Source organism: Lethenteron reissneri, chromosome 61 (genome assembly GCF_015708825.2).
Source record: "Lethenteron reissneri isolate LAM-NWPU_2019-01 chromosome 61, ASM1570882v1, whole genome shotgun sequence".
In the NCBI taxonomy this organism is placed as follows: Eukaryota; Metazoa; Chordata; class Hyperoartia; order Petromyzontiformes; family Petromyzontidae; genus Lethenteron; species Lethenteron reissneri.
This window is the reverse complement of record NC_083839.1, coordinates 2,932,830-2,946,607: the sequence shown is the minus strand read 5'-3', so window position 1 is coordinate 2,946,607 and position 13,778 is coordinate 2,932,830. Positions and strand designations below refer to the sequence as shown.

General features: G+C 48.8%; 1 protein-coding gene across 1 annotated transcript in view; it reads left to right on the top strand.

The window, feature by feature from the left end:
- LOC133358245 (potassium voltage-gated channel subfamily H member 8-like) overlaps positions 1 to 13,778 on the top strand; it is a 77,663-nt gene that overhangs the window by 47,920 nt on the left and 15,965 nt on the right. The window contains exons 13-16 of the mRNA XM_061576487.1: positions 2,502 to 2,660; positions 4,617 to 4,880; positions 4,977 to 5,152; positions 5,342 to 5,352. Of these exons, the coding sequence (XP_061432471.1) occupies positions 2,502 to 2,660; positions 4,617 to 4,880; positions 4,977 to 5,152; positions 5,342 to 5,352 (610 nt within the window). The remainder of the gene's footprint in view (positions 1 to 2,501; positions 2,661 to 4,616; positions 4,881 to 4,976; positions 5,153 to 5,341; positions 5,353 to 13,778) is intronic.

Genomic DNA, 13,778 nt, shown 5'->3' with positions numbered 1-13,778 from the left:
ATCCAATATTTGTTGTGTAAACCTGTGCATAGGATTAGCTCTTCCTTTCCATTATTAGAAGGCCACTGGAGCTTTGCGCATTTTTTCATCAACTGGATTGAAAACTAATTTCTTTTCAACTGCTTTTTGTGTTTAGTTTGTTGTCCTTCCACCGCACCTTCGATTAGCACAGTTGACTACGTACGGTGCGAAAGAAGTTCAACATACATACATAGACTCACACAGAGACCCATAGACTCACACGGAGACCCATAGACTCACACAGAGACCCATAGACTTACACAGAGACCCATAGACTTACACAGAGACCCATAGACTCACACAGAGACCCATAGACTCACACAGAGACCCATAGACTTACACAGAGACCCATAGACTTACACAGAGACCCATAGACTCACACAGAGACCCATAGACTCACACAGAGACCCATAGACTCACACAGAGACCCATAGACTCACACAGAGACCCATAGACTCACACAGAGACCCATAGACTCACACAGAGACCCATATACTTACACAGAGACCCATAGACTCACACAGAGACCCATAGACTCACACAGAGACCCATAGACTCACACAGAGACCCATAGACTCACACAGAGACCCATAGACTCACAGAGACCCACAGCCTCACACAGAGACCCATAGACTCACACAGAGACCCATAGACTCACACAAAGACCCGTAGACTCACACAGAGACCCATAGACTCACACAGAGACCCACAGCCTCACACAGAGACCCATAGACTCACACAGAGACCCATAGACTCACACAGAGAGCCATAGACTTACAAAGAGACCCATAGACTCACACAGAGACCCATAGACTCACACAGAGACCAATAGACTCACAGAGACCCACAGCCTCACACAGAGACCCATAGACTCACACAGAGACCCATAGACTCACACAGAGAGCCATAGACTTACACAGAGACCCATAGACTCACACAGAGACCCATAGACTCACACAGAGACCCATAGACTCACACACAGACCCATAGACTCACACAGAGAGCCATAGACTCACACAGAGAGCCATAGACTCACACACATACCCATAGACTCACACAGAGACCCATAGACTCACACAGACCCATAGACTCACACAGACCCATAGACTCACACAGAGACACATAGACTCACACAGAGACACATAGACTCACACAGAGACCCATAGACTCACACAGAGACCCATAGACTCACACAGAGACCCATAGACTCACACAGAGACCCATAGACTCACAGAGACCCACAGCCTCACACAGAGACCCATAGACTCACACAGAGACCCATAGACTCACACAGAGACCCGTAGACTCACACAGAGACCCATAGACTCACACAGAGACCCACAGCCTCACACAGAGACCTATAGACTCACACAGAGACCCATAGACTCACACAGAGAGCCATAGACTTACAAAGAGACCCATAGACTCACACAGAGACCCATAGACTCACACAGAGACCCATAGACTCACATAGACCCACAGCCTCACACAGAGACCCATAGACTCACACAGAGACCCATAGACTCACACAGAGAGCCATAGACTTACACAGAGACCCATAGACTCACACAGAGACCCATAGACTCACACAGATACCCATAGACTCACACACAGACCCATAGACTCACACAGAGAGCCATAGACTCACACAGAGAGCCATAGACTCACACACATACCCATAGACTCACACAGAGACCCATAGACTCACACAGACCCATAGACTCACACAGACCCATAGACTCACACAGAGACACATAGACTCACACAGAGACACATAGACTCACAGAGACCCACAGCCTCACACAGAGACCCATAGACTCACACAGAGACCCATAGACTCACACAGAGACCCATAGACTCACACATAGACCCATAGTTCGTTGTCCTTCCCCCCGATCCTCGTATTTGCACGGGCGGCTACGTACAGTGTGAAAGAAGTTCAACATACATACACATACATAGTGAAGAACAACAAGAGAATCGGGTATTTTTCTTCCAAGCCAGCGTGGAGAAGGGAATAGCGTTCTGGTGAGATGTTAACCCACTCGCCTGGTATGCAAGAGGTCGTGGGTTTTATTCCAACCCTGACGCCTGTACATTTGAAATTTGCATGTCTCTCTCTTTCTCTCTCCCCGTGGTCACGTGGATTTTTCTCCGCGTCCTCCCGTTTTCCCCTCCACATTTTGAAACGCGCGCTTAGACTATTCGTCCGCGATAGATGTCCACGCGATAAGCCCACTTCGTTGAGCTAATCATTTGCGGTGGCCAGGTCGCTTCCGACAAAGAGCGACGTAGCCGCTGAGCGATGGGGCCTTACCTGGTAAAAGTAAAAAAAAATAAAAAATAGCTTTTAGTTTTAGCTTGGTGGCGAGTGTTGCTGACATTAATCGACACGAGCGGTGACCCACGGAGGAGGGCCTGCTGAGTTACCTGCGGTGGCCTTTGACGTGAGCGCGTCGGATTCCGTCCTCTCGCCGCAGCACAACGAAGACCGGGGCGCATCGATGCACGCGAAGCTGCCATCCATCGTGGAGGACGAAGAGGAGGATCTGGACGACGTGGAACTCACCCTGCTCTCCCCGGACTCGTCCTTCTCGAGGGAGAGGACCCTGAACGGTCAATCGTCGGCCTCCCTCCAGGTGGGAGTCAAAAGTGACGTGGCCGAGTGTTTACCGCTCGAAGTAGAGGGTTTGTGGTTCAAGGCCCTGGCCGCCCTGGTTAATACTTCCGATGTATGTGTGTTGTATTTATTTCGTACCGTACACAGCCAACCATGCAAATCGGTGGTGTGGGAAATATATTAAATTAAACTGAACAATTGTTCTTCTTGATTCTTTCGGTAAAGTCACGTAGAAGGGAAGTAATAGAATAATAAAAATAAAACATAATAAAATAATTCTCACGACGTTTCGGCCACAATGCAAGCAGCCGTCCTCGGGTGAAGAATGAAACACCACCTGAGGACGGCTGCTTGCGTTGTGACCGAAACGTCGTGAGAATGATTTTATTATGTTTTATTTTTATTATTTTATTACTTCCCTTCTACGTGACTTTACCGAAAGAATCAAGAAGATTAATCCCTGCAGTCACGAAAGCTTTAAATCGAAATTTTAACTATTGTTTTCGTACCAGGTAAGGCCCACTGACCTATACAGAAGTGAGCTGGCAATCACAAATGATAGCTCAACGAAGTGGCTTATCACAACGTGGGAAATTATAGCAGTAGCCAAAGACTCTGAACTCATGTGGATTCTAAATGCGTAGGGAAAAACCGGAGGACCCGGATAAAAATCTACATTACCTTGGGGAGAGAGAGAGAGAGACACGCAAACTCCAAATATACAGCAGGCGTCAGGCTCGGATCGAACCCATGACCTCCTGTATACCAGGCGAGGTAGTTAACATCTCCTAGCCACCGTGATGATGACGATGAGAGAGAGACACGCAAACTCCACATATACAGCAGCAAGCGCCAGGGTCGGATCGAACCCATGACCTCCTGTAGACCAGGCGAGGTAGTTAACATCTCCTAGCCACCGTGATGATGACGATGAGAGAGAGAAACGCAAACTCCAAATATACAACAGGTGTCAGGCTCGGATCGAACCCATGACCTCCTGTATACCAGGCGAAGTAGTTAAAATCTCCGAGCCACCGTGTGACCCGTGACACGTGGCACAGTGATCTTCTTTAGCAGGCGTCGTCCGAGGAAGAGAGTTGGCGCCGGTCGTCGTGGTGCCAATTGGAAACAGGAAAAGAAGTACTTGCACCCTTAATTTTGGAGCTTTCGTGACTGCAGGAATCTAACCATAAAACTATAGACAGACATATAAGCAGACAGATATGTATCTTGGTGATGTCTGTCTGCTTATATGTCTGTCTGTAGTTTTCTGGTTAGATTTTATGTCGCCATTTCATTATACCTGATGATGATTGCTTGTGTTGCAATCGAAACGTCGTAATATGCTATTATTGAATTTATTGTTTTATCTTTAGACGTGACTCAACCGAAAGAACCAAAGAATAAGGACTTGCACATTTACTTAATTGGAATAACCGAGAACGTAATCGCCCTCTACTGGCAGACGAAGCCCACTTGTTTACCGGGGCTCAAGAGAACGTTTCGCTGCGTGTGCCCAGAGCTGCCCTTGGCAACGTGGTGCAGGATACCCTCGTTATTCGCGACGAGGGACACGTTCCGGAGATGCTCGTGAAATAGAAAATTTAAATACGTGACAATTATAATAACGCGAAAAATTGGTGATAATATTCAAGCAAATACAAATAACTTCTGAAGTATTGAATGTTACTTTTTTTTAAATGCACCTTAAATTATGACGATGACATGCATCGTCACTTTATCTCGTCACTTTCTCGCATCTCTCTCGCTCGCGACGCAGTCGCGTAGACTTCCAGATGCGATTCGCGGGTAGCCAAAATCGCCGACAGAGGCGAGTTCGCGAACAACGCGGCAACGCCGAATCATCGCGGCAATTTCAACCGCCGGTCGACAATAGTCGCCGCGACCCCACAGAGCGCGTCGGGAACGGCCACGACCCCAGCGAACTTTGACCCCGCCCCCTCTCTCCCCACAGGTGCCACCGACATTCACCGGCCCGCTGAACTACGGCCGATCTCCCGTCGCCTCGCCGCCCTGCCGCTCGCCGGTGTGGGGCTCCTGCCATCCGCCCGCCGCGGGGGGCAACGTTGCCGCCCCCCCTCCTCCTCCTCCTTCTCCCACGCCGCGGACGCTCCGGCCGCCCTCTGACCCCCAGACGGAGTCGGCTCGCGCCGGCAGCTCCGGCCCGCGCTGGGACGTGCGGCGCCCGTCGTTCGAGCCGCCGTTCGTGACGGCCACGGCACCGGCGCGTGAGCCCACGGGTGGCGGTGGCGGTGGCGGCGGTGGTGGCGGTGGCGGTGGCGGCGGTGGCGGTGGGGACGCGTGGCGTTGCCAGAAGCGGAGCCCGTGCTTCCTGGAGCCGACTCGCCAGTGGCCTCAGCACGGAGCGCAGCAGCAGCAGCAGCAGCTGATGCCAGGTGGTTACCTCGGCGACGCGGACGCGTGGAGGAAGCCGTGCCACCTGCAGATCCCCATGCCGACGTCACCGGCGCTTTCCGATCTCAGCCCACGGTGAGTGGTGGCGCCGTCGTCGCTCGATCGTTTTTCAATCGATCGGTCGGCTCGTTCGATTTAGTTTTTTTTAATCCGCACGGATAGATCCAAGAGGTCGTTGTCGTACCACCACCGGCTGTCTGTCCGCACCGCAGCATCAAGCCTATGACACCTGACAATCCTGCGGAGTCTCCCATCCGGGTGTAGCAAGGCCCGTGGTTCGGTCGTGTGGGCGGTGTACGTCCAAAGACGTTCGTCATCGTCGTCATCGTCATCATCGGCCGTGGTCAGTCCACTGCTGTATGAAGGCCTCTCCAAGTCGCAGCCACCCCTCGCAAGTCCGTGGTGCAATTACTCTGGTCAACACACTTTTTCTGGCATAAGGTATTCCAACGGTTTTAAGGTAATTTTGGGGTGCTGATTCCAAATCTGGCATCAGTTTTTGTCTATCGCATCAGGTTTTTGAGATATCAAATATTGCATTTTCAATAAAACTGCAGAAGAAAAATATAAAATGTGGATATCTACATAAAATTATATTATAAACACACTATCCTAAAATACAGCACCATATTTTAACACTAAAGCGGTCACTGACTCGCAACAACTTGCAATCATAAGTGACAGAGTTAATTTCGGGTAAAATCAATGAAAATGGGGTATGCCGATAGCATAACAATTATGTGATAGAGCAAATCTGAGATCACATTTGGAATCAGCACCCTGAAATTAGTCTAAAACAGCTGCAAAAGTCCAGGCCAGAAAAAACATGTTTTTTTTTTGTTGACCAGTGTAATTTACGAGTTCATCACTCCATCTCCTCAGTAAACGTCCCCTCTGCTTATGCCCTTCACCAAAGTCTTTTCTTTACATTGAATCGATTCTTAAACCACGACGATTAATTGAATCGGCACGAACCTTTTTTGCTTCTTTTTTTTTTATCCCAGAAATCTACAACGGCGATTGAATTTTCGACCACTCGAATGATAGAGGCATTAACATTCGGTTGCATGCACGGTTTGGACTTGCAAGTGACGTGCAAATGCACGTAACAAGCTCCTTATATTCATCATCTTATTAATATTATGATCATGAAAATATCTTGGCGCTAAATATAATTTTAATTAAACACCGCGGTTTATGATGTGCCGCTGGCAGGACTTGAGTCGTTAAACGCGAGCTGTTAATCCTGGCACGTGTGGCTGGATAATTGCTCGCGTGGTGTGTTGTACACGACGTGGCTGGCACAGTGGTGAGATGTTAACTTCCTCGCCTGCCATACAGGAGGTCGTGGGTTCGATCCCGACGCTGACGCCTGCTGCTGGAAATTTGGAGTTTGCGTGTCTCTCTCTCTCATCATCATCACGGTGGCTAGGAGATGTTAACTTCCTCGCCTGCCATACACGAGGTCGTGGGTTCGATCCCGACGCTGACGCCTGCTGCTGGAAATTTGGAGTTTGCGTGTCTCTCTCTCTCATCATCATCACGGTGGCTAGGAGATGTTAACTACCTCGCCTGCCATACAGGAGGTCGTGGGTTCAATCCCGACGCTGACGCCTGCTACTGGAAATTTGGAGTTTGCGTGTCTCTCTCTCTCATCATCATCACGGTGGCTAGGAGATGTTAACTACCTCGCCTGCCATACACGAGGTCGTGGGTTCAATCCCGACGCTGACGCCTGCTGCTGGAAATTTGGAGTTTGCGTGTCTCTCTCTCTCATCATCATCACAGTGGCTAGGAGATGTTAACTACCACACAGGAGGTCGTGGTTCGATTCCTGACCCTGACATCTGTTGATTTTTCTCCGGGCCTCTCCGGTTTTTCCCTCCATGTTTATAATCAACGTGCGTGCGTGTAGAGTATTTGGCTGCTATAAATGTGCACGCGATGACAAGCCACTTTGTTGAGCTATCATATGTGATAGCCAGGTCGATTGTGAAAAAGTGCGATACAAAGAGCTCAGTGGGACCTTACACCTGGTGAAAATAAAATAAAATAGTTTGTTTTAATTCTAGATTTGAAGTTTTCGTGACTGCAAGGATTTATACTCTTTGGTTTTTTTGGTAAAGTCACGTAGGTAAAAATGTTTTTATTAATTAAATCACCACGTTTGGGAGGCAACACAAGCTTCCGTCTTCAGATGGAACCGTCACAGCAAAATTGATACAGTAATTTTGCTGTGACAGTTCCACCTGAAGACGGAAGCTTGTGTTGCCTCCGAAACGTCGTGATTTAAATTTATTTTAATTTATTACCTACGTGACTTTAGTTTTAGTTTAATCAGCTGCCCTGTCATGCGTTCAGAAGGTGACCTCACGACGCATTCCCTGGCTAAACTATAATAACATGGGTTGCAATTCATATCCTACCCTTAATGCCCCTAATATCAATACATCCTCGCAGCGGCTTTTGGCGGCTGGCCATCGAACAAAGAACGGCGGTCACGGTATCGTGCAACGCTCTCAGACGCGCTTCTGCGGCCGTCTGGAACGATCTTCCTTCCGATAGTAGGAAGCCGCTGGTAGCTGTGCACTTTCAAATCACCATCTAGATTGAGAACTCATTTCGTTAGAACTGCTTTTTAAATCCTTTATATTAAGTTCACTTGCTTGCTTGCTTACGACCACGCAAATCTTTCGGTCGTTTTTTAACCCACTTCCCGTGATCCAATCGAGCTGACATTTTGCACACAGACTCGTTGTGCGTGACAATTTATTTTCGTGAAATTTTTTTTCCATAACTTTACATTTTTTTTAAATATTTAATTACCAATTGCTTAATGGTGGCAGGCAATCATCTGACCCATAGGTGGCAGCCATCTCAAGCCAGAGGACGAGAGGACTCTAGCCGCCACGCATATAAAGGATTTATAGTGAAAAACTTTGTTTTTACGGGTTAATTTTTTGTGTGTTCGTTCACTGTCCTTCCCCCCCCCCCCCCGTTCCGCACCTCCGATTATCACGGTTGTCTACGTACGGTGCCAAAGAAGTTCAGCGCACGTGCGCGTCGCTGTAACGAAGAAGATGTTGTGAAGTTGTTTCGCAGCGAACGTGACGCCTCGTCGTAGGATCTGAATTGGGAGACAGGGCAAAAGGAAGTGCGTTCTTTTGGCGACGCTCTCCGTTCAAGCGACCAATTATGCATTGGCGTGACGCCGTACCAAGGCGGACGTGTGCTGTAGGTGCTCGCCACAATTAATTGTGATTTCTCAAATTAGATTATTACGCGTTAAACCGTGGAGGTGTAACATTACACATGTAAGGTAAGCGTTCGTCTCGCTTTTAGACGTTCTGATTCGCTGAAAACCCTAAGATATCGGCGTATTTTCTTTCCCCATGGCGTTGACAACTTTATTTTTTTTTGCCGGCTACCGTCAGCTGTTAGAGGGTTCTCGTGAAATCTGCATTCCGCCTCCTACGATCTAACTCGAAAATTAATTACGAATTTTTGTCAATCTATTCCGTGAGCAAACCAAACACCGCTTCAGACCCTCCCTCCCCTCCCCCCCACAGAATCTTCCTGATGTAACGTAACACGGGTGGACGGCTGCGCGATGCGTAAGCGCCGGGTCAATTTTGTAATGACCCGAGCGAGCCGTTGAAAATGTGTCCGAGTGCAGTCTGACATTTGAGAAATGACGGACTAATCTTCGTTCTCACCCTAGATAATCGTGTCGGAGCCGAGATATAAGATTAATAATAATAAAAGTGTAATCAAGCGGTCCTCATACGATCGTTCTCAAGGCGCTATGACATGGAAGAAAATAGTTTAACGTCATAAGAAAGATGTTTTATATTAACCAAAGACTTTGACTCTTAAACAACTTTTATTGCCGCCAGCAGCAAAAGCACTGGAGGCGATTTCGATATGAAACACACAAAGTCACCAGCGAACAAATGAAAACAAACGCTACAAATCCACGCGCTGTGGCGCTAAAAGCACCGCACACAACGCGAAAGAAAAGCCACGTGGTGGTGGTGGTTGTGGTGGTGGTGGTGGTTGTGGTGGTTGTGGTGGTGGTGGTTGTGGTGGTGGTGGTTGTGGTGGTTGTGGTGGTGGTGGTGGTTGTGGTGGTGGTGGTCATCGCGCACGCCACGGTGACGAGCGAGCGCTTCAGAAGGTGAACACCACGAGGGTGCCGTCCACGCTGGTGCAGAGAGGGGCTTGTCCGGCTCCCCAGCGTTCGAAGAAGACGCGCACATCACCGACACGTGTGTGGTACATGGCGTGCTCCAGCCCGAGCCGTGCAGAGAGAGAGAGAGAAAACCATGTTCATCAGATACATTTAGAGTCGAGATTCGGAAGTCGTGGCCTCGAATGGAGCAACGAGTTACAGAGTTAAGGGGTCGTCCATAAATGACGTCACGCACCTGGGGAGGGGGGGGGGTCAGACATTTGTGACTATGTGTGACGAGGGGGGGGGTTGAGAAATGTGACGTCACATCAAAATGAGCAACTGTAAATAAATATAGACAACACGTTCTACTTAGTAAAATCGACTTTTTAATAAATGTTTTCTCCTACAACATCAGAGTGCAGCGCCACATTAAATACGCACTACAATGACAATAGTTTAAAGCGATTTGAAGCATTTTTTTTTGGGGGGGGGGGGGGGGCAGAGCTTTGTGACGTCATATTTGAGGGAGGGGGGGTCTGACTTTTTGTGACGCCGTGTGACGAACGGGGGGGGGGGTCGGTCAAAAATCGTCCAAAATCGCGTGACGTCATTTATGGACGGCCCCTAAGGTGCCGCGATTGCAAAGGCACCGTCACCACCACCACCACCACGAGTACGAGTCATAGAGGCCGTGGTGACAGCAGTGAGCGACGCACACTCTGAGGATCTTCACGATTTCGATTTAAAGCTTTCGTGACTGCAGAGATTCATCTTCTTGGTTCTTTCGGTAAAGTCACGTAGAATTGGAAATAATAAAATAATAAAAATAAAACATAAAATACAATTCTCACGACGTTTCGGCCACAACGCAAGCAGCCGTCCTCAGGTGGAATACTCTGTCTTCCCGACAGACCTGTTCTCCACCTGAGGACGGCTGCTTGCGTTGTGGCCGAAACGTCGTGAGAATTATTTTATTATGTTTTATTTCATTATTTTATCATTTCCATTCTACGTGACCTCACCGAAAGAACCAAGAAGATCTTCACGATGTTGATGGAACATCCGTGGCCGAAGGGGGGGGGGGAGGTCCAAGAATGTCGGGTGGAGCAAGTCCATTTGAGGCCTTGAATATCTGGGCAACACAATCTTCAAATCAATGCGGGTACAGGCAGGCAGCCAGTATTACCAAACAGACTCGTGATTTAACACGTCGATTGTGAAGATTCGTGCGGAAATTAATTTGTGATCTTACAGGATAGCACATTTTTTTGTTTGACAGTGTGGAGGTGTGTGTGTGTGTGGATCCCTGGGGAGTGCTCGTGCAGCGGTTAGCGCACGACACTTCAAGCGCAGCGACCCGAGTTCGATTCCCGCTCTCAGCCAACAGTAGTGACGATTATCTGAACGGGTCCTGGGCCTCTCCTAGGTCGACTCAACCTCAAATTAGTGGTGTTTGAACATCGCCACTCGGGAGACAAAGGCGGCCGGGCCTGGTCCTGGCCACCCCGTGTACCGTGCCGGCCTTCCTAGGTGCTCGCTAACAGCACTTGCCCCAACAGTCTCTTACAGGCTATACGGGTGACCTTTGTACGTGTGTTTGGCCCTGAACGAGGTGGACCGTGTCCGCTCCGAAGTGAAAGCGGCTATGAACCCGGCGTGCCCCGAGTTCGATTCCCGTTCACGGCTAACATCAGTGGCGAACATCCAAACCGGTTCCCGGGCCCTCCCTCCTTCCGTCGACTCAACCTGATCGTGCGCGACACGTCAGCGCATGGGGAGACAAAGACGGCCAGGCACGGCACTGTAGGCCAGCGGTCCCCAACCTTTTTGACACCAGGGACCGGTTGCGTGGAAGACAATTTTTTCACGGACCGGGGATGGAGGGGGGTCATCATTGGGTCTTTCCCCCTTTTCAAAGAAGCACTCTGGCGACGTTTGTTTTTTTACTCAATTTTGGCTAGGGGTTAGCAGCTTGTGGGCTTACCAGGACTGTGGCTGAGACACTGCGCAGTGCGGGCAAGAGGCGCGGACCAAAGTGGTGAATAATAAAACAATGGGGGCGGGTTCCACGCGTGGACTCACCGCTCTCACCTCGTGCTGCTGTGCGGCCCGGGAGTTGGGGACCTCTGCTGTAAGCCACATCGCACCCCACCCCACGCACTCGTACCACCGCACCGGCCTGGATAGATGCTCGCAGTCATGCCTGCTTTGGGCTATATGCCTTTGCCCCGTGTCGAATCGTTGCTCGCGCCACACATTTTTAACGAGTGCCCCGTGGGAATTCAGTAAAACCTCAGTCGCTGCGTGGGAGGTTCGTGTCCTCTCCTCTGTGTTGTTGTTCTCTCTGGCAACGTGAACATTTTTTTTTAATGAGGTCATTATGTTGGCTTATTCCCTTTCACGGGACTACTGCCGTGAAACCTGGGTGGCCAACATCACAATGTGGGTTTTTGCAAAAAATAGATATTTAAAGAGATAGATCAATCCCGCTCCACACATATATATAACACTGGTCAACAAAAAAACATGTTTTTTCTGGCCTGGACTTTTGCAGCTGTTTTAGACTAATTTCAGGGTGCTGATTCCAAATCTGATTTTATGTTTGCTCTATCACATCTCATTTTTATGCTATCGGCATACCCCATTTTCATTGATTTTACCCGAAATTAACTCTGTCGCTTGTGATTGCAAGTTGTTGCGAGTCAGTGACCGCTGTAGTGTTAAAATATGGTGCTGTATTTTTAGGATAGTGTGTTTATAATATCATTTTATCTAGATATCCACATTTATTTAATATTTTTCTTCTGCAGTTTTTATTGAAAATGCAATATTTGATATGTGATAGACAAAAACTGATGCCAGATTTGGAATCAGCACCCCAAAATTACCTTAAAACCGTTGGAATACCTTATGCCAGAAAAAGTGTGTTGACCAGTGTAATTGATTTGAGAATCCAGTCAAATCTCTCTGTTGCTGTTGTTGCTGTGCTATTTATTTTTTTATATATTTTGGGAGGTGGGCGGGCGGGTGGGTGGGTGGGGGGTGACGACGCATGGCCTTTCGCGTTCTCAAAATTCCGAGCGGAGGCGGTGACGGGCGTCACCAGCATCCTGAGGCCGTCATCGAGGGAGCACTTCTGGTCGAACATCTGAAGCTGTGGCCGCGTGTGGTGCCCCACCCACCCACCTCCCCACCCACCCACCCACCTACCCACCCACCCACCTCCCCACCCACCCACCTACCCACCCACGCACCTACCCACCCACCCACCTACCCACCCACCCACGCACCTACCCACCCACCCACCTCCCTACCCACCCACCTACCCACCTACCCACCCACGCACCTACCCACCCACCCACCTACCCACCCACCCACGCACCTACCCACCCACCCACCTCCCCACCCACCCACCTACCCACCCACCCACCTCCCCACCCACCCACCTACCCACCCACGCACCTACCCACCCACCTACCCCCCCCCCTTAGATGACGCCTGCTGCTGCTGTATATTTTGAGTTTGGATGTCTCTCTCTCTCTCTGTTCGTGGTCGCGTGGATTTTGTGTGTGTGTGGTTAATGCAGACTGGATTCCTTGCAAAAGGTTTCCGTTTGGTGTTTGAACATCTTAATAGAACTGTTTTAGTGCCACAAAGTATAAAATCTATTCTTTTTCTTGGTTCTTTCGGTAAAGTCACGTAGAATGGAAATGATAAATAATAAAAGTAAAACATCATAAAATAATTCTCACGACGTTTCGGCCACAACGCAAGCAGCCGTCTTCAGGTGGAGAACAGGTCTGTCGAGGAGACGAAACGTTGTGAAAATTATTTTATTATGTTTTATTTTTATTATTTTATTATTTCCCTTCTACGTGACTTTACCGAAAGAACCAAGAAGATGAATCCCTGCAGTCACGAACGCTTTAAATGTGTGGTTAATTGCAGACTGGATTCCTTGCAAAAGGTTTCTGTTTGGTACTCTTAGTTTTACCGAAAAAACTAAGAGTATGAATCCTTGCAGTCACGAAAGCTTCAAATCTAGAATTTCTGTTTGGTGTTTGAACATCTTAATACAACTGTTTTAGTGCCAGAAAGGGTAAAATCTATTCTTATTTTTCATACCGTTTCAGCCTTCGTTGGAAATCCTTAACTAAAAAAAACCCTTTTACGGGTGTAGTCTTAACGGACTGATGCAATCGGATCATGTGCAGGTGTTCTGCGTATTATTACTAAACGTGGGTCGTTGGCATATGGCAGCGGTGTTGGGGAGGCCATCAATCCAGTGGTAGATCGGCCGTGGCTGACGACGATGATGAAGCCGTGGGAGGAAAGGGAGCGGCACGTGGCACCCGGGCTGAGATTAGCGGGCAAATCTCACGGCGGACAAAGGGAGCGGGTTTTTTTTTTCTTCTTTTTACCCATCAGCTGCACGTCTCGGATATCACAGATGGCGTGGAGCGCTGTAATATATAAAGGCAATGTTTTTTTTTTTAATCCATTATATTAAGTTCGCTTGCTTGCTTG